We start from the raw sequence: 21956 nt of genomic DNA on the forward strand, positions 1-21956 counted from the left end.
ATACCAGAGTAGCAGATGAGATATGATAAGAGAATAAGTGTTGTGGTTCTGGGGGTACTGATTGGAGGACCCTTTAACTGAAGCCAGATAATTGGGGTCTTCATTCAACTGGCAGAATTTATGGAGTTTTCTGGAATTAAGCAAAAGTTGTGGATGGTTTTTCTACTTCCAGGGATTACCAATAGCACTTGTCATGTGCTGGAGTAAACTCTAAGGTATGGACTGGTGCTATTGGGGTGGAAGGCTTTTTGCCAGTCCCGTGGCCAGCAGCAAGGACTGAAGCAGACAGAGGGTGTGAGGGGAAGGATGGAGAGGGAGGGAATGAGATGATGCTCCAAGCACTGGAGAACTAATCCAGGAGAGCAGCTGGGGGAAATGAAGAGGTAAGTGGGGCATATAGGGAGCAAGAATGTAATGAACCCTGAATGGATTTCAACCATGCCCATTTCCTTGAAGTCTGGTAGGTCACAGGGTTGTTCTCTTATGCCTGTAGAGTGGACACATTTTTTTTTCATTACCCACGCGTCCATTTGTTCACAGGACAGGGAGCATTCTAACAGCAACAATGCAAACACCCTGACCAGAAGGGATCTCGCCCTTGGGTGGCTGGGTGTTCAGTCCCAGTCTGTCTTTTGGCCCCCTCCGCTGAGACTGCCAACAAAGGGACCGGTTGGTCCCCGTTTCGGTAAGGGGTTTTGTGATGGACATCTATACTCTAGGAACAGGGCTGAAGCCATCTTGCCAGCAGCTTTCTGTCACAGCTGCCGAGGGCTGGATTTCAGCTGTCAACAGGTGAAGAGGACAACTTCCTGTCCACCCTCTCCACTGCAGCAAGGAATGGAAACACTCATTGCATTTGAGGCCCAGCACTCGTAGGGGGTGAGTGCCCTGCTCTTTGCACTAAATATTTGTATTTTCAGGATCTGACAGGGGCCCCAGAACTGTGGCCAGAGGATCACTACAGCAATAGGAAGAAACGAATCCTTGGCTGGGCCAGAAATAAGGCAGATGCACAGCTGGAGCAGTTGGCAGGAAGGGGTGGGTGTCCAAGATATGTCATTTGGCAAACTGGAAGAGAAGTGTCAGCGCCCTCCTCAAGTATCTCGCAGCACATCACAGCGCAGAGCCCAGTGTCCCTGCTTGGGCTTTGTCGGTTTCAGTTTTCTCTGTTGCTCCCACGTTCCCTGTGCCAGTGGCGTGTGTGCACCTTCTCCTCCGCAATCCCTGCCTTCATCTTTTTGCTACATCTCATTAGAAGATATTACCATTCTTCCTCTTCTGTGTCCGAGAATCTCTGCCCTGCTATTGTTTAGCTGTAAAGGTGTTTAGAAAACATGGTTTATGAAAGACTTTTTTACAAAAGAAAAGCATAATGCACAGTTACCGTCCCATGAGGACTCAGTGCTGAGATCATGAACTATAGGTGCATATTTCAAACTTTATTTTAAGGCCAAGTTTCAGGATTTGAAGAGTTTTACAAGGAATTGCTATACTGACCCTCCTGCTCCGTTTGAAGACTTGTTCTAGGTGTGATGGTGTGCGTGTAGTGAGAGGGCGTGCAAAAGGCAAGTTTATCTTGCCTTGGGGTGTAGGTTTCTTCGAGACCTTAGGGAGCAATAAGTGACTCAGACAGAAAAACACCTTATTCTGTCTCAGTGCCTAGAAACCTTGGCCTGCTATTATCCTGTTACAAACTGTGTGTTAACCTTTGAAACAGCAAAGAGCTATTTGGTGTGTAATTCCAACAGGGATAGCAGGAGACACTGTCTGGGAGCATTTCAGAGGCACAGTATCCTTGGCAGGGGTGGAGGTTCACATAGGCTTGACACTGCTGACTGCAGAAAAGTGCAGACTGAGTAGTGGCGCCCAAAGAGCTGCTAGAACCAGTTCCTTCCATTTCCCATTCTTGTGTTACTCTGCTGCTCCCACAGTGGAAAATGTGAGCTTCTCTCTCACCCCTGGCCCAGCTAGAATGTTACTCACATCTTAAGCTGCTCAAAAGGATGTGACTGGATCTCCAAAGCCTGAGCAAAGATGAAAATAGGAACTTTTTACTACCGACTGTTAGACATTTTCTGGGACATCCTGAAGAGATTAATTTGTAGGGATCAATGGGCATGTTTAGGAACAATAAAGATGATCACTGCTTCATTACCATGTCGTGGTGGACAGTGCACCATTTTTCTTCTCCTCTCAAGGCTACCTGTGCAGTCAAGCACTGCAGCAGAACATGTGTTACAGAAACTTGCTGGGCATGTGGACCTCCTGGCTTCCTGGTGTCCCAGGATGCTGCCGGGAGCTTTAACTCACTGCAAGGGGTGAACCATCCTCTTGCTGGCTTGATTCTGGCCTCCGTCTGGCTAGTCTGTGTCAACCATAAAGTGAAGTCTCTCATTGCGCATGCAGCCTAGAGGTCTTTTCACATCCCTCAGCAAGACAGTCATACCAGATGCTGTAGTGAGTCATGACAACAGGACATTGTATTTCTACATATTGTATTATGTTGCTTTTATTAGTAGATTACAGATTACAAACAATTTAGTCTAATTACTGAGCATTTGGGAGGCAGGTCCCCACGTCATGTGTACTTATTGTGTTCTCTGGAGCTAGTGCAGAGCAGCAAGGTCTCACCATGTTCGGAGGCAGTCTCCCCAAAATGGACAGTGCGTTGCTGTCCGTGACATAGTCACATAATGAGCTGTCACTCAGCTGCCTTAGTCAGGGATCAGCCTGGAGGGACTCTCAGCACTAAGCGTTGGGGTGGGAGGAGCTTTCTAACCTGTCTCTACATCCCTTTTTCAGCTGGTGAGTACAGACTCATTTCACTGCAGCAGGGAGTGGGCTGCAGAGCATTCTCCTATGTCACTGTGCTGGGGCAGATCCCCTTTCATCCATGACTTGCCTTGGTACTTACTGATCCAGCCATTACAGAATCTGTTCTGTCTAAGGAAGTGGTCACTAATCCCCGCCCCAAGAAGAAGGGCATGCTGAGTGTGAAACAACCATCAGAGATGACCCCCTCTCAAGGCAGGTGGCAGGAGGCAGTGCCCCTGAGAGTGCTGTAAGGAGACAGCTCAGAGGTAGATAGGTGGGGTGGTTCCTTAGACGTGCTCCTCCACTGGGGACTTGGAGGTATATCAGAGTTCCCTTAGACAGACCACTGTGGGATGGGTGAGCAATGAAGGCAATACAGAGGATGTCCTCAGACACCCACCTCCTTTCTAGTGCAGGTTGAACTGTGGTGCATGGTTACCTTGGGGCATCACAAGGTTTTAGACCTTCTAAGCCATTTATTGCTGGACGTTCTACTTGGAGAGGAGCCTGCCAAGACAGCCAGGGCCTAGTTGAGCACATACCAGGATTTGGGGTTTCCATTCTTGCTGCAAGTTCACCGGTGAGCTATCAGCATTGCTATATCCTCATCTTAAAGCTTCTCAGGTCACACCTGTTACTATCCTCTAGTGTGTTGTTACATGTTCCACACAGTCTCACCAAAGCGTCTCTCTCGGTCCCTCAGAGCTGCCGCATGCTTCACTGCTCGTGCATGTAGGCCTATAACAAGGCCACTTGCCACATCCAGTGTCGTTTTCATTTCTCAGTTTCCCTCCTGGCTGTACTGTCTGTTGGTGGTCACTGTGGTGCTTTTGGGTTATCCAGTCAAGGCCAGAGCTCAGCCCTTCCATGGTAAGGAATGAAAATGCATGCATGGCCACCCACAGTTTTCATCTCCACTGACACAGGGCCTTTGTGATACTCCCCGCCCCCAGGCAGCTTGCCTCCCTCCTGGGCTGCATAACCCTTCACCCTCCTCGGGGTGTGTCTCATTCGTGATACAGAGCTGAAAAGGGAAGGGTGTCTCTCATCTAGGCCCCGGAACAAGGACCTGTATCCACACCAGGCCTTGCTTCAGACCTTCTCCTCTCAGTTCACCCTCCCAGTTTTTATCTTTTCTTCTCACAGGCCTTTTCTGCAGCTCTTTTAGGACTGAGTGCTTCCCAGGCCCCCGCCAGCCTTATTCTGCCATCTACTGCTACTCCCTCCTGTTACTTGCCAGGCTGCACTGCAGAGTTCCATCCCATTCGCCTCTCCATCACATGACTGGGGCAAGACCCAGGCACAGGGGTGGAGACTGAGGCCGAGCTCTTCCGAAAGGCTTAGCTCACTTCAGATAATGGGCCCTTCTGATCTCAGTCACTCACGTACCACACCAGGGACTTCACCGGTCTGCAGGCAGGGGTGTAACGGGGGATGAATTTGATCCCCAGAGCAGTGACAGCCAAATTGGCATGTTCATGACACTTCAAGCGCACGTCTGATTTCCCAGGCGGGTAACCACCAAATGGTTTCCTCCCACACCACAGTCCACTGAGCCTGGCCCTGGGGCATTGACTGGCTGGCTACAGTTGTCACCCCCTGGCCTGTCATCTCTGTGTTCTCCCAGCACTCCTGAGTCTGTCATGAGGGTAGAAGAACAGCAAATACTGCCCACTCTGCTGGAGTTCTCTCAGAGCACAGGCTCATGCCAGTCCCAGCTTTGGTCAGTTTTTTTTTTTTTTTTTTTTTTAAAAATACAAGGCTGCAGGTTTGGGAAATTCAAAGCTGCTCCCACCATGCCTTTGGCTAGCCTGGTGCACTGTCTGCCAAGGCTTCCCCACCTGCTTGGCTTGTACCCGCCTTTGCTCTTAACTAGAGAACATCTACCAGATGGTAGTGCTTTCTGCATGGAAATCAAGCAGCACTTTCCTTAAACTGCCCCCACCCCAGTGCTTAAGCTGGGTGCAGTTGAAGCCAGCTAGTTGATGGCAAGTTTCATCCCTTTCTCTGTTTCTGTTCAGTTTAGTTATTTCGGATTTTATCAGAGATGGAAAAAAGTATCCAAAAAGTTACCTGAGTAACAATGCAGCTGCTGGGGAGGGGGGTATACTTAAGTACAAGTTACTATTGTCCCGCTAGAAAACTGCTCGAGTATAAGCACATGGATGCACACACAGCACATCTAGATTGTACCCAAGTATCCAGAAGTACTTTTACTCAAGTAGCTTTTTGGTGCTTTTTCCGCCTCTGGGTTTTATAGACTGAATTGACCAGCTTCAGCAATCCCCAGCTCAAGCACAACACAGGCCCCAGCCTGCTGAGTTTTTCATATGCCACCACCTTGTACACCTCCCCCAGGAAGTAACCGCCTTCGGGGTAGAGAGGGCAGCTCCATCTCCGTAGCCCCTCCAGCCCTTGCTCTCTTGGGTGAAGCAGACAGAGAGGAAAGCGGCTGGTGCCAGTTGTGAAGATATTCACCAGCCCACTTGGAATTACAGTCAGAAGTGCATTTGGCAAAAGTGGAGGTGCAGACTGGCCATTCGCCAGTAATTGTCGTACATCCCTCCTGGCTGGGCTCCAGCCACGGCCCCAGCCCAGTGCCACGCCCTCATTTCCCAGAGATACACTTACAGGCCAAGCCTATGCCCATCGGAAAAGGAAAGAGAAATCTTTCTTAATAAGCGATGCTGCTGTTCTGCTGTGTTAGCTCCTTGGCTTTGACTCTTGTAGACAAACAGAAAAACTTCTGTCCCTCGAGGACCCTGAGACATTAGACAGCCACTCCCTCTGCCTCCCCAGCAAAGCTGGTCTCATACCATCGCCCTGCAGGGAGGGGTGAGGGAGAAGAAGGTGATGGGCTGGGAGTTAGCACAAGGAGACACCTTTCCTATACAATGCAGGGGAGCAAACAGCACTCCATTGTCCACTGACATGCATTGTGCCTGGCATTACCAGATGCTTGGCTCAGTGGAGATGCTGACAGAATACAGTCCTGGGGTGGAGGATGGACACTTTGTCTGGGAACTTCACAAGGGAAGACAGGAAATAGAACGCCTTAACTGGATATTGGCCAACCTCACTTGCTCTGCTACCATGTAAAATGTTCAAGCATCTCAAAGGAAATCAGCCTGACAGATGCTAGAGAAGAAGGTCTTCCTGGTAATGTTTGTCCTTGCCCATTAGCTGGAGCTGGGGCTGGATTAATGCTGGCTGGTCCCTCCTCTGGAGTTCACAGGTCATTGGGTGAGGGGTCTTTCAGGGCTGCTCGTTCACCTTTAATGTTGGTCTCCTTTCTTGCAGTGGTCCCTCAGAGGGCCCCCCATTCTCACTCTGCTGCTCTCATTTATATTGTGTCTCTCTCCTTTGCAGCCTCACCTCCTTCCCCTCCCCCCTTCTCATCTCTTTTGTGAGTGAATAATTTATGGCACTTTTCATCTTCCTGGCTGTTGTTACAGTGAGACCTCGGTGGGATGCTTTGAACAGTTCTGACAGTCGGTTTAAAGTGAGATGTAAAGTTCTGAAGTTGTGCTGGCGATGTCTCAATGTGGAAACTGTGTATTTCCCTTTCTCATGAAGGGGAGAAGCTGTGTCAGAGGCAGTGGCCTTGAGGTGGAGGACAGGTGGTTGGCTGATTATACAACAGGCCTGTGTGTGATCTGGTGGTACTGACCCAAACTGTTTCTAGTTCTTATAGATAATCCTAAAGCTATTGGAAGTCCTGTGTGTTGACTGGTAGAGGATCGCAGAGCCCTTGAAAGTCCCGCACAGCAATTGGTCAGTTATTCTAGAGCTCTTGAAAGTCCTGGGTGGCGATTGGTGGGCTGTCACAGAACTGTGACAGAGTGGTGCTGTTGTATTGCTTGGAGGTTCCCGTGGGCCGCTGGCTCTTACATAAGCTCACTGTTTTCTCAGTCAAAAGAGGGTTTTGTCTCCATTCTGGAGATGTGACAGGCGGAGGAACAATTTGCCCCATTCATCTATAATTCCCTCTTTGGACGGCAGCACATTGCCCTACGTTGAAATAGACATTAAACCCAACTGCTTCTCGGCCATAAAACCGCTCAGGGAGCAGGTGTGGGAAATCTCCCCTTCCCTTCCTGATCCCTGCAAATCCAGCACCACAGAAAGCAAGGATAATCCTGGCGCCTCCTCCACATGAAAATTCTCAGCCCTGATTATTTAGTAAATGACTGATCCCTTACTCAAGCCTTCCTGAGGAGCCATTTTCCTGTCCCTCCCTTGATGCTTTCCTAGGACTGGTGAAGCTAACGAGAGACCAGAGATGCTGCTGCCAGCTTCTTCACTCCAAAACTAAGCAGTTCTCCCTTGGATGCTCATCATTATGGCAAAGGGAGCTTTGACTTTGAAGTCAAGCATGTGTGCAGTCAGCCCCTGTACTTTAGTCACAATGCTCGTGACTAAAGCGTGTTATAACAGGACCTGTGCACCAGCTTGGATCCCTACGACCTTGTGGCTTTTCAGTCTCGTTCATGCCTGCATTGCCAACCTGGACCTGCTACATTCCAGTTCACGGGTTTCAGTGTCTCTCAGCATCAGGACGTATGCCCGTGGAATCCCAGCTGCCAATGATTACATGCAAAATTTAAATATTTGGTTTTCTGAATGAAAGATCAGAACAGTTAAAAGTTACATTGTTTTTACAATTCCGTCTGCCTCAATTAGGGCTTAAGGGTGCAAGGGGGTTTCTAATTATCCTCATTAGAGGGGCTTCTCATTTAGCCAAACTCCAGCAGAGAGCAGAGAGCTCATGAGGCTCATGCTGTTGGGATAATGAATATATTAATGGCTGCTAGGCTGCCTTTGCCTCCCTGTCATTCACAGTGTCATACTGTTGGGTGTTGGTGTGTTTGGGTGCTCGCCAACTGTTCGTGGAAATGTGCACAAATCCCCAAAGTTTAACACTTTTTAACACTAATTATGTGTCTGAGGATTCAGACCGGCAGCGCATCCCTCACTACTAACTGTTCTCCTGTTCAAAAAAGAAAACCCGTTCCTCATCCAATCAGAGAGCAGCACAAGGACCACGTGAAGAGGGCAACCAGGACAACACAAAATAGCCTGGGTGAAAGCAAAGAGCTCACAAACACTCTGCGGGCTGCAAATGTTCCTGCCAAACAACCTGGCAGATGGTTACAAATACCAAAATTGGGACTGGTGTATGAGCAGGAGAAAATCCAAGATGGTACCTCAACCCCCTAGCAAAGGGGCAGCAAAGTCCTTGTACAGCAACTTAGCTTTCCCCAACACTCAGTCCTGCTGTGCTGCTCTTAGTACAAACATTGTGGCAAGAGCACACTGGGTGGGCACTGGTGAAACCTGCATTCAGTGTGCTTTAACCCATGGAGCTGTGTTGCTGAATTCCAGTGCACTGGGCATAATTCCTGCTCAGAGGTCTCCCTCCACTTGTAGCTGGGAGGGAGACCTCTGTCCTGCAAGCAGAGCCCCTCGCTTGTGTTCATAAGATCTCCATACTCATCACTCAGGCTTTACGGCCTTCTGGTTGTGAGTTTTGTCCAGTTATGGTGTGAAGCAAGTTAGTTTTGTTGACCTCCCTCTTGGTGTGAACTATTGAGAAGGACTCACTTGTAGGTCCTGAAAAGAAGGAAGCCACGAATTTAGCAAAGGTCTGCATTCCTAAATGTGCTAAAGCTCTTCTTATCCTGATCCAAAGACATCCATATCAGTAGTGAAAACAGCTTCTCTAGAATTTGAGAGCAGCTCGTTTCTGTTGGGATGAATCGGACACTTAGTTAATAGAGAGAGGTGCTGTGTGCCGCATAGTCTGTAAAAACGTACAGACCGGCTTATTTGCAAATTTCCCCGGTAAGTACTTTCATTCAGTCTAGATTGAAATGAAATATGTTCTCCCTGCAGTACCTACTGGGCATTTGCTTCAGACTGCCATTAGATTTTAATACATGTCTGTAGGTTGCTAACAAGTTTTCTGAAACGTCCTTCATGTCTTCTGTGTGTAACAAACCCCAGGCTTTGATACGGGCATTGAATGTAAGTTTAATCTTCAACTAGGGTGTCTTCTGCATCCTTGAACTGGTGTGCGAAAGCAAGTGCCAGGCCCTGGGGAAGGTGGCCTCCCAGCTTTATTCAGGAGTGTACAGGAGTGTACGTGGTCTGGACTGCTGCCCTAGAGAAGGACTTTTAAACTTTACCCTTTGGTTGTAGGACAGCAGTGGGAATTTCTGTGCGTGAGTGGCTGGACAGTGTAGCTTCTGGTGGGTTTTGGCATGGACTGGGATTCTGGGATCATGGCGGAGGTGAGGCGGGGTTGGACATTGGGCATTCTACCACTGGGACATCTGGGAGGAGGATGGGCGTGGGCCACTCCAGGCAGGGGTGGAGGCTGGTGTGGATGCCTGCACACAAGGTGAAGGGCTGCAATGCATCTCCTTCAGTAAAAGTTTTGACACACTTTTGTCATTACACAACTTCACATGATTGAGGGCAGAATAATGACTGTTAGTGCCCCACGTGGAGTTCAGGGGCAGCAGAGATCCTGGAAAGCAGGCCTTTTCCACCCCAGTGCACGTGCTAATGGTTGGGGTCGCGCCTTTGGCTACTTGAGGTGCAGAGAGCACGAGCGCTCAGCCTGCAGGGCGGGTGGACTGAGAACAGCCAGTGTGTGTGCTACACACCAGCTCCAGCTGCAGACTGGGCAAGGCTGTCTCTGAGCCAGGAAGAAAATGATCGGGGAGGAGAGGTCCCAAGGCAGCGGAGATTTTCTCCCATTGGCCTAGAGGGAGGTCTGTGATTGGCCACCCTGAGAGGAGCAGCTTGGTTGCTGTGGCGATGCCCAGGCTTACAGCAGGGCCTGTGGTACGGCTCGTGCCTCTATGCACAGGAATAATTCTTCTTAATCCTTCCGTGAGGCATCACTGAATAAGGCCACAGCCTCCCTGTGGGAGCCCTGTCTGGCACCGAAGGAGCAGAGCAGGGGGAGGGCCAGCACTCAAACTGTCAGCCAAGCAGAGGGGGAGACAGATCCCCCAGCCCTTCCCAGCTCTCCAAGAGCAGCCTGCCTGATTTCTGTGCGCCTGCCTCATGGCAATGGGGGCTGTTGCCCCCACCGCATCCACAGGTCCCGTGCAGGCTGTTCACGCAAACAGATTTGAAGAACAGACCCAGGAAGCACACATACATGCAGTGCGCACATTCACTGGCAAGCAGATGCATAGGGCCTGCTAGCACCAGACCACACAGAGAACACACACTGAAGCTAAATGCACATCTCAGCATACATAAATGCCCAGGCAAAGGGCACACGGACACAGATAGAGGCTGCTCCAGGGAAGCACACCCTATCTGTCGCCCCAGGGGTGTAGAGGTTTCTCCTGCCTTGGACACATTTCTCAGTTCATATATATAATGCAAAATCCCACCCATTATCTCTGACTCCTGTCTGGACACAGCCTGGCATGCAACACATGCCAGCTCGATCGTGCCCCTGTTTGGGTAGCGCAGCCACTCTAGGACTGCAGCCGGTGCTGGGTGGAGCCACGCCGTAGAACTTAATACCGCAGGGAGGATTCGGTCAGCTCTGGGTATCACTCAGACAAATCAGAACAACTATGTGAGGGGAAGGGCAGGCACGAGAGCCCAGCAGTTTTGGGAGGGCGAGGGAAGGAGGGAACAGGTTAGGTGTTGGTGCACAAGTACGTAAAAGGGTGTCAGAGAACAGCTTGTCCCAGCAGAAGGCAGCCTGGCGTGCACACGTCAGGGACGGCCGAGATCGGTGGTTCTCAACCAGCAGCACTTGGATCCCTGCGGTACAAAGAGGTCTTCTAGGAGTTACCTTAACTTGCCTAGATATTTGCCCCATTTTACAACTGCCTGTGTAAAAAAAAAAAAAAAAAAGCCCTAGCTAACTCGTCACAGACCAGAATTTCATATGACTTGCTTGTACTGCTCTATAGACTAATATACTGACTGTAAATACAGTATTTATATTCCAGTTGGTTTATTTTATAGTTACATGGGCACAGTGAGAAATTAGCCATTTTCCAGGACTAGCAGGAAAACCGTCACTGCCTGGTCGGGCACCACAGATGCTCCTGGATCAGAGAGCCTGGGAGCATAAGGTCAGGCTGCCAGCTGCAAGGAAGTGACAGCCCTGGGCCAGAGCCCTGTGGCAACCCACGACAGCAAGGGGCTGGGGTGAAAGCGAGAGCCCAGTGTTGGAATCCTACTGCAGCCCACAGCGGCAGCACAGGGCCAGGCCAGAGCCCAGCTGCAGCTCTGAGGAGGATGTGGATGGGGCTGGAGCCCTGTGGGAGTCCCGTGAGGGGGCTGAGGCCAGAGCCGGAGCGCCACGGGGGTCAGAGCAGGAGCCCTGCCGCAGCTCCAAGAAGCATGGGGCTGGGACCAGGGTCCTGCACATGGGGGCACAAGAACCCTATGGCAGCCATGCAGGGGGCTGGAACTGGAGCCCCACAGGAGTCCCATGGGGGCTGGGACAGGACACCTTGGAGCCAGGACCCCAAGACACAGCAGGGGGGCAAGGAGGTGAGGAGGGAGAAGCTGAAAGCAGGCACTTGGGGGCCAGAGGCAGGGGACCTCCGCTGCTCCAGGCCCGACTGTGCCCGACAGGAAGGTGCATGCTGACAGGAAGGTGCACCCTGTCATGTGCTGGGACATTTTTGTATGATGTTGCATTTTGTGAGCAAGTTGTCTTCTGTTTGTATGAGGTGAAACCAGGTGTGCATCCTGCAAGGGGTGCAGTCATCTAGCTAGCTTGAAAGCTCCTGGTCTAGGTTCACTTGGTCCATCTCAGTTCAGGGGTCGGGATGAGATGAAATGAGTTCTCAAGTTCGCTTTCCGCCTTCAGGTGCAGTGAGTCTGACTGCCGCTTGGCCCCTTGCACTCCATTGAGACGCCTAATTGTACTGGTCTGTTTATTTTAAGGGATACAAAGTCCTTGCTGCTGCAAGCTCCACAGGGGTCACAGGAAAGTTCACTCATTAAAGTTTCCCTGTAGAGCTGAAGGTGGGAGGAGGAAGAGAGACTGATAGCGACAGCTAGAGCACCTTCCTTCCCCCACCTCCTCTTCCACACACACCTTTGGACTCACTGCACATGCGCCGGAATCCCTCCCGTATGTCCCATATGTTCTCCTGCAGCCTGACCCCTATTGTCCTGCAGCGTGAGTGAGGATCCAGGGAACAGGAAGCCAGGGACTGCCATCTGCTTGTCAGTCGGTGCAGCTTCTTTGTTTGAACCACAGCTCTCAGCTACACAGGAAGCAGCTCCCGTTCCCTTGCCCAGCGGCACCTAATGAACTAAAGGGTTTACTGCAGTGTGGGGGGGAAAATAGATAGAGCAGAGTTTAAAAGTGACGTCTGACCCAGGAGACCAGCTACTGGGCGTTGGAGAGCCAGGCTTTGCCTAGGAGGTGTGTGCAGGAGAGAGATGCTATTTCTGCGCATGACCAAACTGTTCTCAAGAGCAGCACGAAAGCCACATACCGATGGCCTCAGGAGTTGTGGCGATGGGTGTGTAAATGAGAAGGAAGAGTAAAGGCGTTTGTGTGTAAGTGGAAGAAAGAGTTGGGGTCCCTGTGATTAGGGGAGCTTGTCTCCAAGAGACACAGAGGTATGTGCACATAGAGGAGCCTGCAAGCATGTACAGAGAGCTATGGATGGGGGCAGAGACATGTGCTTAGGAAAGCATGCAGAGAAGCTGGGGGAGAGCTACATATGCGCAGGGTACAAAGCAGGTAGGTGTTAGTGCCCCTGAAATGGGGAGATGGATGGTCTGTACAATAAAGGTGCAGGGAAAGGCAGGCAGGTGTCAGAGAGTCCAGGGGAGGAGAGTAAAGGGGGTGAGCTGTGTCCATGTGAATTGGAGGGAGCTCAGAGAGGTGGGCGGGAGCTGCATCAGGAAGCGGGGTTGATTGTGCATGGAGGACGATGGATGGATGGCGTTTCTATGCAACGAACAGACCTGGGGTCTGCATTTCGGTGTGCAGATACCATAGCGACAGGGAGACCGACAGAAGAGAGATTGTATCCAGGAGAGAGGTAGGGGATCAGTCAGTCTGCGTCCAACCATCTGTGTGATTCCTGGAGAGGAACAGGGTGGAGTTCTGTCTGCAGAAGCCATTGCTTACAACAGGAGATACGGGAGAAGTGGATGGGATGGGATAGGATGGGGGCCTGCATTTTTAGCAACAAGGACTCCCCTTGTTCCATTTTGTTCTAATGTGCTTTTCTGCCACAAGGCCCCGTGAGGTCTGCCTTCTTGGGTCACCACTGTGTCCAAAATGTCTCTGCCCAGAGCAGTACCTGGGAAATGGGAGAGCCTGAAGTTTGTTTCCCTGGGTGGTGGGGAGAGAAGGGAAGAGCACAGGTCACAAATAGCCTAAATCTAGGGAGCAAGCACCAAGTAGGGAAGGGTCCTTCCCTGCAGTGTTGGTAAAATGGAAACTCCACAGTCCAAAGCAAGCACACGTCCCACTGACATCAGCGAGTGAACACGGAAAGGATCTGTTTTCTCCCGGGGGGTTGTGGGAGGGAAGGCATCTGATGTTCTTTCACTTCTGGGATTGTTCAGCAGGAGAGCTCCCAGCCGTGAGGGAGGGGCTCTGTAAATGGCTGCCTCTCAGAACAGAAATGTTCTGATCCAGTACGCGGCCATCTGTCGTGCAGCGGGATGATCGTACCTCTGTGTAGTGGCCTGGAGCCTAGGACGGTAGTTTATTAGCATAGGCAATGCCAGAAACAGATACTGACTGGTGTGCAAGGTAGGCACATGGAGCACAAGGGATTCTGGGAACCCAGGTTCAGCAGAGCGAGGGGAGTCATAAAAAATTAATTTCTCACTCACCCAGCGTGCCTGCTGGCTGGCTGGAAAACAGCCTTAGCTCGAGCAGGTTCCTCCCTTTGGGAGGGCACAGAAGGTGCTCTCCCGGCCTTAGTCTGCTGCATGCCCCAGGGTCTAGGACTGATGAGTGCACCAAGAGAAAGGGCCTCGGGGATTTGAAATAACGCATCCTTCTCCTTGCAGATGATTCCTCATCAGAGAGCTGCAGTGGAAATGGCTCCTCCACACTGAACCCTTCCACCTCCAGCAGCACGCAGGGAGACAGCACCTTCCCAGAAATGAATGGGAATGGAACCGCTGCCCCCATGGACTTCACTGCCTCAGCCGAGGACCAGCCCATCAACCTCTGTGACAAGATCCAGTCTGCCCATGTCACTCCTTCGTACCAATCAGACAGCTGTGCTGACGGGCTGCGGAGCCGGGTGAAGTACACAGCAAAGACTACAGCAGAGGTAGGTCTGGGGGGAGGGGTGTTTCAGAGGGCACACACATAGCCATAAGTAAGGGCAAAGCGCACGGACTCCTTCGCAGGCTTCTGCTGACTGATAGCAAAATGGAGGAAATTGCACACGAGATGTCCGAGTGCAGCAGGGGACTTTGCTCCTATCCCTGGAGATGAGAGAATGCTGCTTGGCATGGGGGCCGCTCGGGAGAGGGGTGGAGTCTGCTCAGGGAGCTGGACGCATTCCCTTCTAGGGAGGGAAGGGGGAAGCAGTGGAGCCGTACGCTGTTAGTTCTGAGGAACTGCTAGAGAGCAGCTGTGTCTGGCTGTGCTCGGGGCATGGGGCTCTGGCTGTGCAGTAAAATCAAGGCCCAACTTGGGGCAGTGTGGTTAGCAGAGGCAGGGAGAGAGGAAGTATTATTATACAAGGAAGTCAGGGCCTATGGCATGCGGCCATAGTCCTGCCCCCAGGCAGTTTCACAAAGACCTTGCTGCTGAGCATGTTTATTTTCTCGTTGCCTGTGAAGACGTGACTATGTAATGGGCTTTTTACACTCCTCAGTTGCGAGGGAAAGTATCTCTCCTTTGGTTCACTTTCATGGAAGACAATCCCCTTAGGGCATGTGAAAGTCATTCCTTCAGCCTCCTCTCCCAACAGAGGCAAAGCCAACAGTCAGCATCTTCCCAGGAGGTCTCAGCAGGCACAGCCTCCACTGTGGTAGATCTCCTGCTCTCTCTGCAGAGCCATAAATCTGGAGGTAGCCACCTGTAATGCCTCAGCCATCCCCTTTCACAGAAACCAGTTTTGTAGACAGGAGCATGTGTAGCAGAGGGCAAGTTGTATACACCACCTGGCAGAGCAACTGAATTCGTGCTGTTGTAGGAACCAGTTCACAAGTGGGCTGCTAGAGCTCAGAGTGCGGCATGGCTGAGTGATACTGAAGACAGTGAAGCTGTGTGAATGTCAGAATGGCAACAAAACTTTCAGGAGACTGCAGCTCGTGCACATACAGCTACGTGTTGCTCCTGACGGCTCCTTTGCCCATGATCGAAGTGCCAAATCCAGGGAATCCACCCATCTTGAAAGAGCTGAGGGCTAGGAAAGACTACTTTTTGTATTATGGACTGTAGCCTGCACTAGCTGCACTATAGGGACGAAGGGACTATACAGCGTGCCTTTCAGTTACCCCCGTTTTACATCTGGAAAGCTAGGTGGAGCACAAAGGATCAGATTTACAGAGAATGTGGGTGCTTAAAGACGCAGACAATGGCTCTGTGGGATTTTTTAAAGGCCCAAGAAGTGGCAGGATGCTGTTGCTGTTTCTACCCTTTTGACAATGTCAGTGGCTATTTTGAAAATTGCATCACATCCTGTCTTCATTGTAAGTACCTTCATGCCTTAGAAAATCTAGTTGTACATGACTTGGCCAAAATCACACAGGCAACATGTGTTGGTGGGTGAGAATTGAATCCAGGGCTTAGAATTCTAATCCACGACTTCAGCCACGGGTCTACCAAATGCCATTCCTCTCCCAGACAGGAATAAGAGGGGTGGCCTCTCAACACAAACAGTTTTTTTTTGGAGAACAGATCTTTGTGCTATTTACAGCCTGTTAGCCACAGTGCAGTCATGAAAGGTTGTAATGGAGGGACCCCACACCCATCCTTTAAACAAACTCTGTCTAAGAGGGAGTGGCCCCATGGGACTTTGCCTCTTTGCTGCTTCTGATGCTCTTCTTTACCAGGTTTCCTGAATCTCTCTTGCTAATTTTCTTTCCTGGCCCATCTGCTCCTCCTGTTTGATCCTGTAGTGCAATGACCTTAATGCTGAATTTGTGACAGATCCGTCTTTTCAGGGCAGCAGACTTGATGTCCAAAACAAAAGATTGTAACTTCCTGGAAAGATCAGCCAGCAGGATAGGCTATATGGGAGGAATCTTGCTTGCTTTCAGACATACAGACCGAGACAGGATAGAGCAAACTTGTAAAGACAAAGGGTTTCTGCTCCTCCCTGTTCCATGTCCTATTTGAAATCAGGTGCCAGGGCCTTTGGCAGAGACCTGAGGGTGACAGGAGGTCTGTGTGCTCATGACATTCCCTGTTCTCTCTCAGTCCCCTCCATACAGTTCTGGCAGTTATGACTCCATCAAGACTGAGGTCAGTGGCTGTCCGGAGGACCTGACTGTTGGCAGAGCACCCACAGCAGATGAAGATGATGATGACCACGATGACCATGAGGATAACGATAAGATAAATGACTCTGAAGGGATGGATCCAGAGCGATTAAAGGCCTTCAACGTAAGAATTACAGACTAGGGCAGAGTGGGTCCAAGCTGCCACAGGTTTCTTCTGCATCCTGTCTCCCAACCCCTCTACATTGTCTTTGCAGATGTTTGTGCGCCTTTTTGTGGATGAGAATCTGGACCGTATGGTTCCCATCTCCAAGCAGCCCAAAGAGAAGATCCAGGCCATCATAGAGTCTTGCAGCCGACAGTTCCCTGAATTCCAGGAGAGAGCTCGCAAACGCATTCGCACTTACCTCAAATCCTGCCGGCGCATGAAGAAGAACGGCATGGAAATGGTGAGCGGCTTTTCCTGCCTTCCATGGTCTTATTGTCTTCCTGCTCTCCCTTCCTCACACCTCCCTAGTGCCTGCAGACTTGTCCTCCTTCCCGATGTGTAGAAGAGAGGGAGCAGATCACAGGCCATTCTGGATATTTTCTGTGTCGCTGCTTCCAACAGTCATTTCGTTGAAGTGTCACTACATGTTCTCTGGCACACTAAGGGCACACAGGGCAGAGGCTGCCACATTGATGGATGGTGGAACAGTTGCAGGCACTGAAGGGTTAAAAAGTTGAGGCCTTAAAGATCTTGATTTTACGTATTAACTTCTAAGGGCTGAGAGTATCCTGTGCTGTTGCTGTGCTGCTGGCAAATGTACACAGCACACGATCGGAATGAGCAAGACAAAAGAAATTATTATTTGCATCAATGTCCATGTGTCTCAAAATATGACCCTCCTGGTTGTCTGTCTTCACAGACGAGGCCCACCCCGCCACACCTGACCTCAGCCATGGCAGAAAATATCCTCGCAGCTGCATGTGAGAGTGAAACACGGAAAGCAGCCAAGAGAATGCGACTGGAAATATATCAGACATCCCAGGTACGACCCATGTAACCCTTTTTTTGCCAGGCACAGCTGGGACAGGGCAGAAGAAGATCCAGAACTGACAGACCAGGTCAGCAGAGATCTGACACTCTAACTTGCTCGCTGACGATGCGCATGATACCTGCTTCGTGCTGTAGAAGTTTGGTGTGCTCACAGCTTGCCTATAAAGGTTGTGCGTGTAGGTTGTAGAGGCAGAGCATATGTGGCACAGAAGGGTAGAGCACGCAACAGGGGGAAGGAGAGTCTGGAGGACCGGAAGAAACCATTTCTGAGGTAGTGAATGTGTCCAGGCTGCAGAGACAAGGAAACAGCAGCCAAGGGACATGTCCTTTCTGGAGGGCTTGTAGTGCAGAAAGCAGATGATTGATGAGGACGTGTGAGCAGTTGTTCATGCCGAACTCTACCTGTGTGTCAATAGGTTTGAAGCCATCCTCTGTCTCTGTGTGCTCTGATTGGCTGGGATGCCAAGGTCCTGGTGTGGGCTGGCCCAACGGGTTATTCAAGACAATCAGAGCCTGTGCTCGGTGTAGCCCTTCCACTGGAGTAAAGCCGTGTGCTTTCCTTGCTGTAGGATGAGCCGATCGCTTTGGATAAGCAGCACTCCAGAGACTCCACAGCCATCACACACTCCTCCTACTCACTGCCAGCTTCCTCTTACTCCCAGGATCCAGTCTACATCAATGGAAGCTTGAACTACAGCTACCGTGGCTACGGGAGCCTTGGCGGGAACCTGCAGCCACCCACTTCGCTCCAAACAGGGAACCACAGTAACGGTAAGAAGGGAAGGGGCTCAGCCCTCGGGGCCTCTGATCCTGCCATTCAAATGGGGCTTGGGAGAAGGCCTGAGCTGAGTGTGCTGTGTAATACAAGCAGGGGCCTTGGGGTTCCTTCCTTCTCTGCACATAGGTCACTCCTCCAACCTTGGCCGAATGAGGGGACGCTGATGATGTTCCCACTTTCCAAGCACTGCCGTTGCTAGTGGCTCACACCAGCCCATTCGCTGGTCTGCAGAGCTGCCCCTTTCCCCACCACTGAAATTGCTCCTGAGGATGGAGCAGCCTAAGGCTGGAAGGCAGCAAGAGAAAGACAAGGGCTGAACTGGAGGGAAGGGAATTTAGCTTTACTTAAAAAGAAACTCCACCGGTGTCAACTATTAACATTTAACCAAGGCGGGCACTGTCTCCCACTCATTGCCTTGCTGCCAGGAGACAGCCCTTTCTGTGTCTTTTTATAGGAGGCTGTGCGGGCCTGGAGGTCGTGTCTGCCTGTGGGTTGGAAGAGCTCTGAGTATGCTGCAGGTGCTAAGATAATACATAAGGCAGGAGTGGCAGTGTAGGGCAGGTCAGGAAGAGAGCAGCAGTGAAAGTGACTGCTGGGGGGCAGTGGAGTCAGGCGCTCTGCATTGCGAGGAGGATGAGCTTGTCAGGAAAGGAGGAACCTGAGGAGAGGGACAGCACAAGCCCGATCAGATAGATTGAATAACATGACAGGTACCGATACAGCAAACAACATTAGTGCATCCTGGAGCATCAGCCCCCCAGCGAGGGCCAACCCTGTCTGGTACAGATGTCCCTGAGCAGAAGCTGCCGCAGAGCATGGACTCAGGTGTCTCATGCACCTCAGCAGTATCCTCTGGGGTTTGCTCTTGTGCCACCCATGAGCAGTAGTGGCTGGACCTGTCAGGCAATCATATCAACTGCTTGCACAGCTTCTCCCTGTGGTGCATGCATGGCAACCCTGAGTGCAGAGCCACCGCTTGTCAGCCTTCACCAGCGTAGTGGGCAGAGGAGAACAGAACTTTGCTTCTGGGATCTGGATTCGTCTAAGCTCCCTCTTAAAACTGTATATGCATGTGGCCCTGCCCAGCTTCCTTAGCACACAAAAGCAATAGTAACGAAGGGTCCTGTGGCACCTTATAGACTAACAGAAAAGTTTTGAGCATGAGCTTTCGTGAGCACAGACTCACTTCATCAGATGCATCTGATGAAGTGAGTCTGTGCTCACGAAAGCTCATGCTCAGAACTTTTCTGTTAGTCTATAAAGTGCCACAGGACCCTTCGTTGCTGTTATAGATCCAGACTAACACAGCTACCCCTCCGATACTTAAAAGCAATAGTGTGAGACTTCTTTCCTTCCTGAGATTCCCTTCATCAATCTTCACCCTTGTGTCCCTTGCTCCATGCCCAGATACACCCCTGCAGATGCTGGAGTAAGGATTTGAAACGATGTGATTTCCGGAGTCTGGGATTAACTGTTATCATCCCTTCATAATGCCTCTTAACCCGGGGTAAAAATCCCAACCAAGACTCCAGTTGCTGAGCCCTAAGCCTTGCAGCTACAGCAGAGGGTGGTAGGCTTTCTTTCTAGACTAGTGCAGGCACTCCTGGAGTCCCTGTGCAGGATGGAAAGGAAGCAGGAGTCCGTAGTTTCCACCTCCTTCCTTTACAGGTGACCATTTTCCTTGAGGTGCTGCCCAGCCACACAGCTGCTCTCATTACACTTTACCCCAAACTGACTGACCAGGGCCTGTTGTGAGCATGTACAGGAAGCAGAAATCCTGCTTCTCTTCTCCACATTTAGGCCTCTGCTCTGGTTCTTGCCAACTCCTTTAAAATGAAGAGCTTCGTGCCAAATCCTCTCAGGATTGCTTCCCTCATGTCCCTCTGTCCCTTTTTTCACCCCTGTTCAAATGAAGCCTTCACAGTTCCACTGCGTCTCTGGAGTTTGTGCCGCAGCTCCATCTGTCTCATCGATCACACTGCAGAGGCAGGTCATTTCTCCGGCCTCACCCACTACCCTCTTTCCTTCCTCCTCATTAACAAGCCCCCACTACAGCACCCTGTTCACTTGCCTGCTGCCCTTAGTCTTTCCCCTTCAATTGCTCACCTTGCTCCCTTCCGCAGTGCTAATGGTCATCTCTTTAGAGTTCTCCATGATCTCTGGTGCAAAGCTTTGCCTGCCTGCTTCTCCTCAAGCCTCCATCCCCTTGGGCCCCGACCGGTCACTGTTTACTCTGCTCCTACTTCACTGAGTACTTCTTGAGGCTAATCTTCACCGCTGTGGGCCGTCAATCTAAGTTATGCACCTCAGGTATGTGAATAATACAGGTAACATCAACATGCTCAGATCGGCTTACGGCAGTGCCTTCACTGTGGTAAGTTGACAGCTGATGCTCGCCCGTCGACTCGACCTGTCTTCTCATTGTGCTGGAGCACCCTAGTCAAGGAGAGAGCGCTTAGTCAATTTATAGCATCTATACTTGATGCAATAATTTAACCCACACAGGATCGGTTGGTGCCCACTGAACCAGCAGGCAGTGTAAAAACACCCTTAGTGTTGTCTCTGAGGATCTCTTTTCTCTTCCTCCTCCTCCAACTGGTGGGTTCAGCTTCTCCCTGCCACTAACCTTCGGGGTGATCTCAGCTGCCTGCACCTTATTTCCGCTGTGCTGCTTGCTCTCAATCTGCCCCTGCCTAGGCTCACAGCTTCCAGTCTGTGGCCCCTGTTCCTTTGGGTCCCACCACGTCCTCAGCCTGAACACAGCAAGAAGTCCCATTTCTCCTCATGCCCCCTTCTCCAGCAGCAGTGACAGCTCCATCCCTCCAATTAACAATCATTCTGCCCTTCCCTTCGCTCATTATCTCCAGCCTCCTCCTTCCTCCCTAGTAACACCTTTCCAGCACACATCACTGTCCTCACAGCCAGAATCATGCTTCACTCTATGGCTGTCTGCCCAGCTGGCCTCCCTACCCTTCAGTCTGTTTAACAACTGACATCCTTTTGTTCCCTAACCACCTCTCCTCAAGGACCTTCACCCCCTCTCCTGTCCAACTCCGTGTCCCTGCTGTTAAAGCTGTCAACTCTTCCAGTACCTGGTATTTCCCTCCCCTGCACCCTGCTCCTTGCAGTTTTTGCTTTATTGTACACTATCCCTTCCTCCTCTTCCCCCCACTGGCACTTTGGTGCCTTCTTTCAGTGTCCTGCAACAGCCATGACCTCCCCAACAGCACCATCTGCTCTTCATCTGTAACTCAGCTACACCAGGATCTTTGGACAGCAGCAGGGATTAAAACCTGGTCCAAAATTAGGCTCCTAATTTCTTAAGCAGCCTCAGATTCATTAAGCACCCCCAGCAGCTCTCTTCTACCGAACTCTAGGGGCTTGCTTGTGGTGGGCAGGGCACTAGCCTCGGACTCAGGTGACACTATCAGTTTGCTGCTGTACCACAGGCATGCTGGGCGCCTTGGGTAAATCAGTTGGTTTATTCTATGCCTCTCTTCCTCAGCTGCAAATAAGGAAAGCCCTGACCTGCCTCTACAGGGTGCTGAGAACAATAAAGTTGCTCAGAGACCACAGTGACAGGAGCCACAGACATACCTGAGAGAAAGTGACTTGCATCAGGTTTTAGAGAGGCAGCCATGTTAGTCTGTAGCTTCGAGAACAACAAGAAGTCCTGTGGCACCTTACAGACTAACAGATATTTTGGAGCATGAGCTTTCGTGGGCAAAGACCTGCTTTATCAGATGCATGAGGCTGACAAAGCAGGTCTTTGCCCACGAAAGCTTATGCTCCAAAATATCTGTTAGTCTGTAAGGTGCCACAGGACTTCTTGTTGCATCAGGTTGTGTTTGCAGCATTGGACCTAATTCTCCTGCTCTGGGATTGTCTCCTTTGTCA

General features: G+C 50.9%; 1 protein-coding gene across 8 annotated transcripts in view; it reads left to right on the forward strand.

Moving 5' to 3' along the window:
* Positions 1-21956, forward strand: part of NOL4L (nucleolar protein 4 like) — a 104087-nt gene that overhangs the window by 76007 nt on the left and 6124 nt on the right. For all 8 annotated transcript variants that reach the window (XM_075011693.1, XM_075011696.1, XM_075011701.1 and 5 more), the window contains 5 exons: positions 13852-14120; positions 16223-16408; positions 16500-16691; positions 17151-17273; positions 17851-18052. In XM_075011693.1, coding sequence (XP_074867794.1) covers positions 13852-14120; positions 16223-16408; positions 16500-16691; positions 17151-17273; positions 17851-18052 — 972 coding nt within the window. The remainder of the gene's footprint in view (positions 1-13851; positions 14121-16222; positions 16409-16499; positions 16692-17150; positions 17274-17850; positions 18053-21956) is intronic.

This window comes from Carettochelys insculpta, chromosome 17 (genome assembly GCF_033958435.1).
Source record: "Carettochelys insculpta isolate YL-2023 chromosome 17, ASM3395843v1, whole genome shotgun sequence".
Classification (NCBI taxonomy): Eukaryota; Metazoa; Chordata; order Testudines; family Carettochelyidae; genus Carettochelys; species Carettochelys insculpta.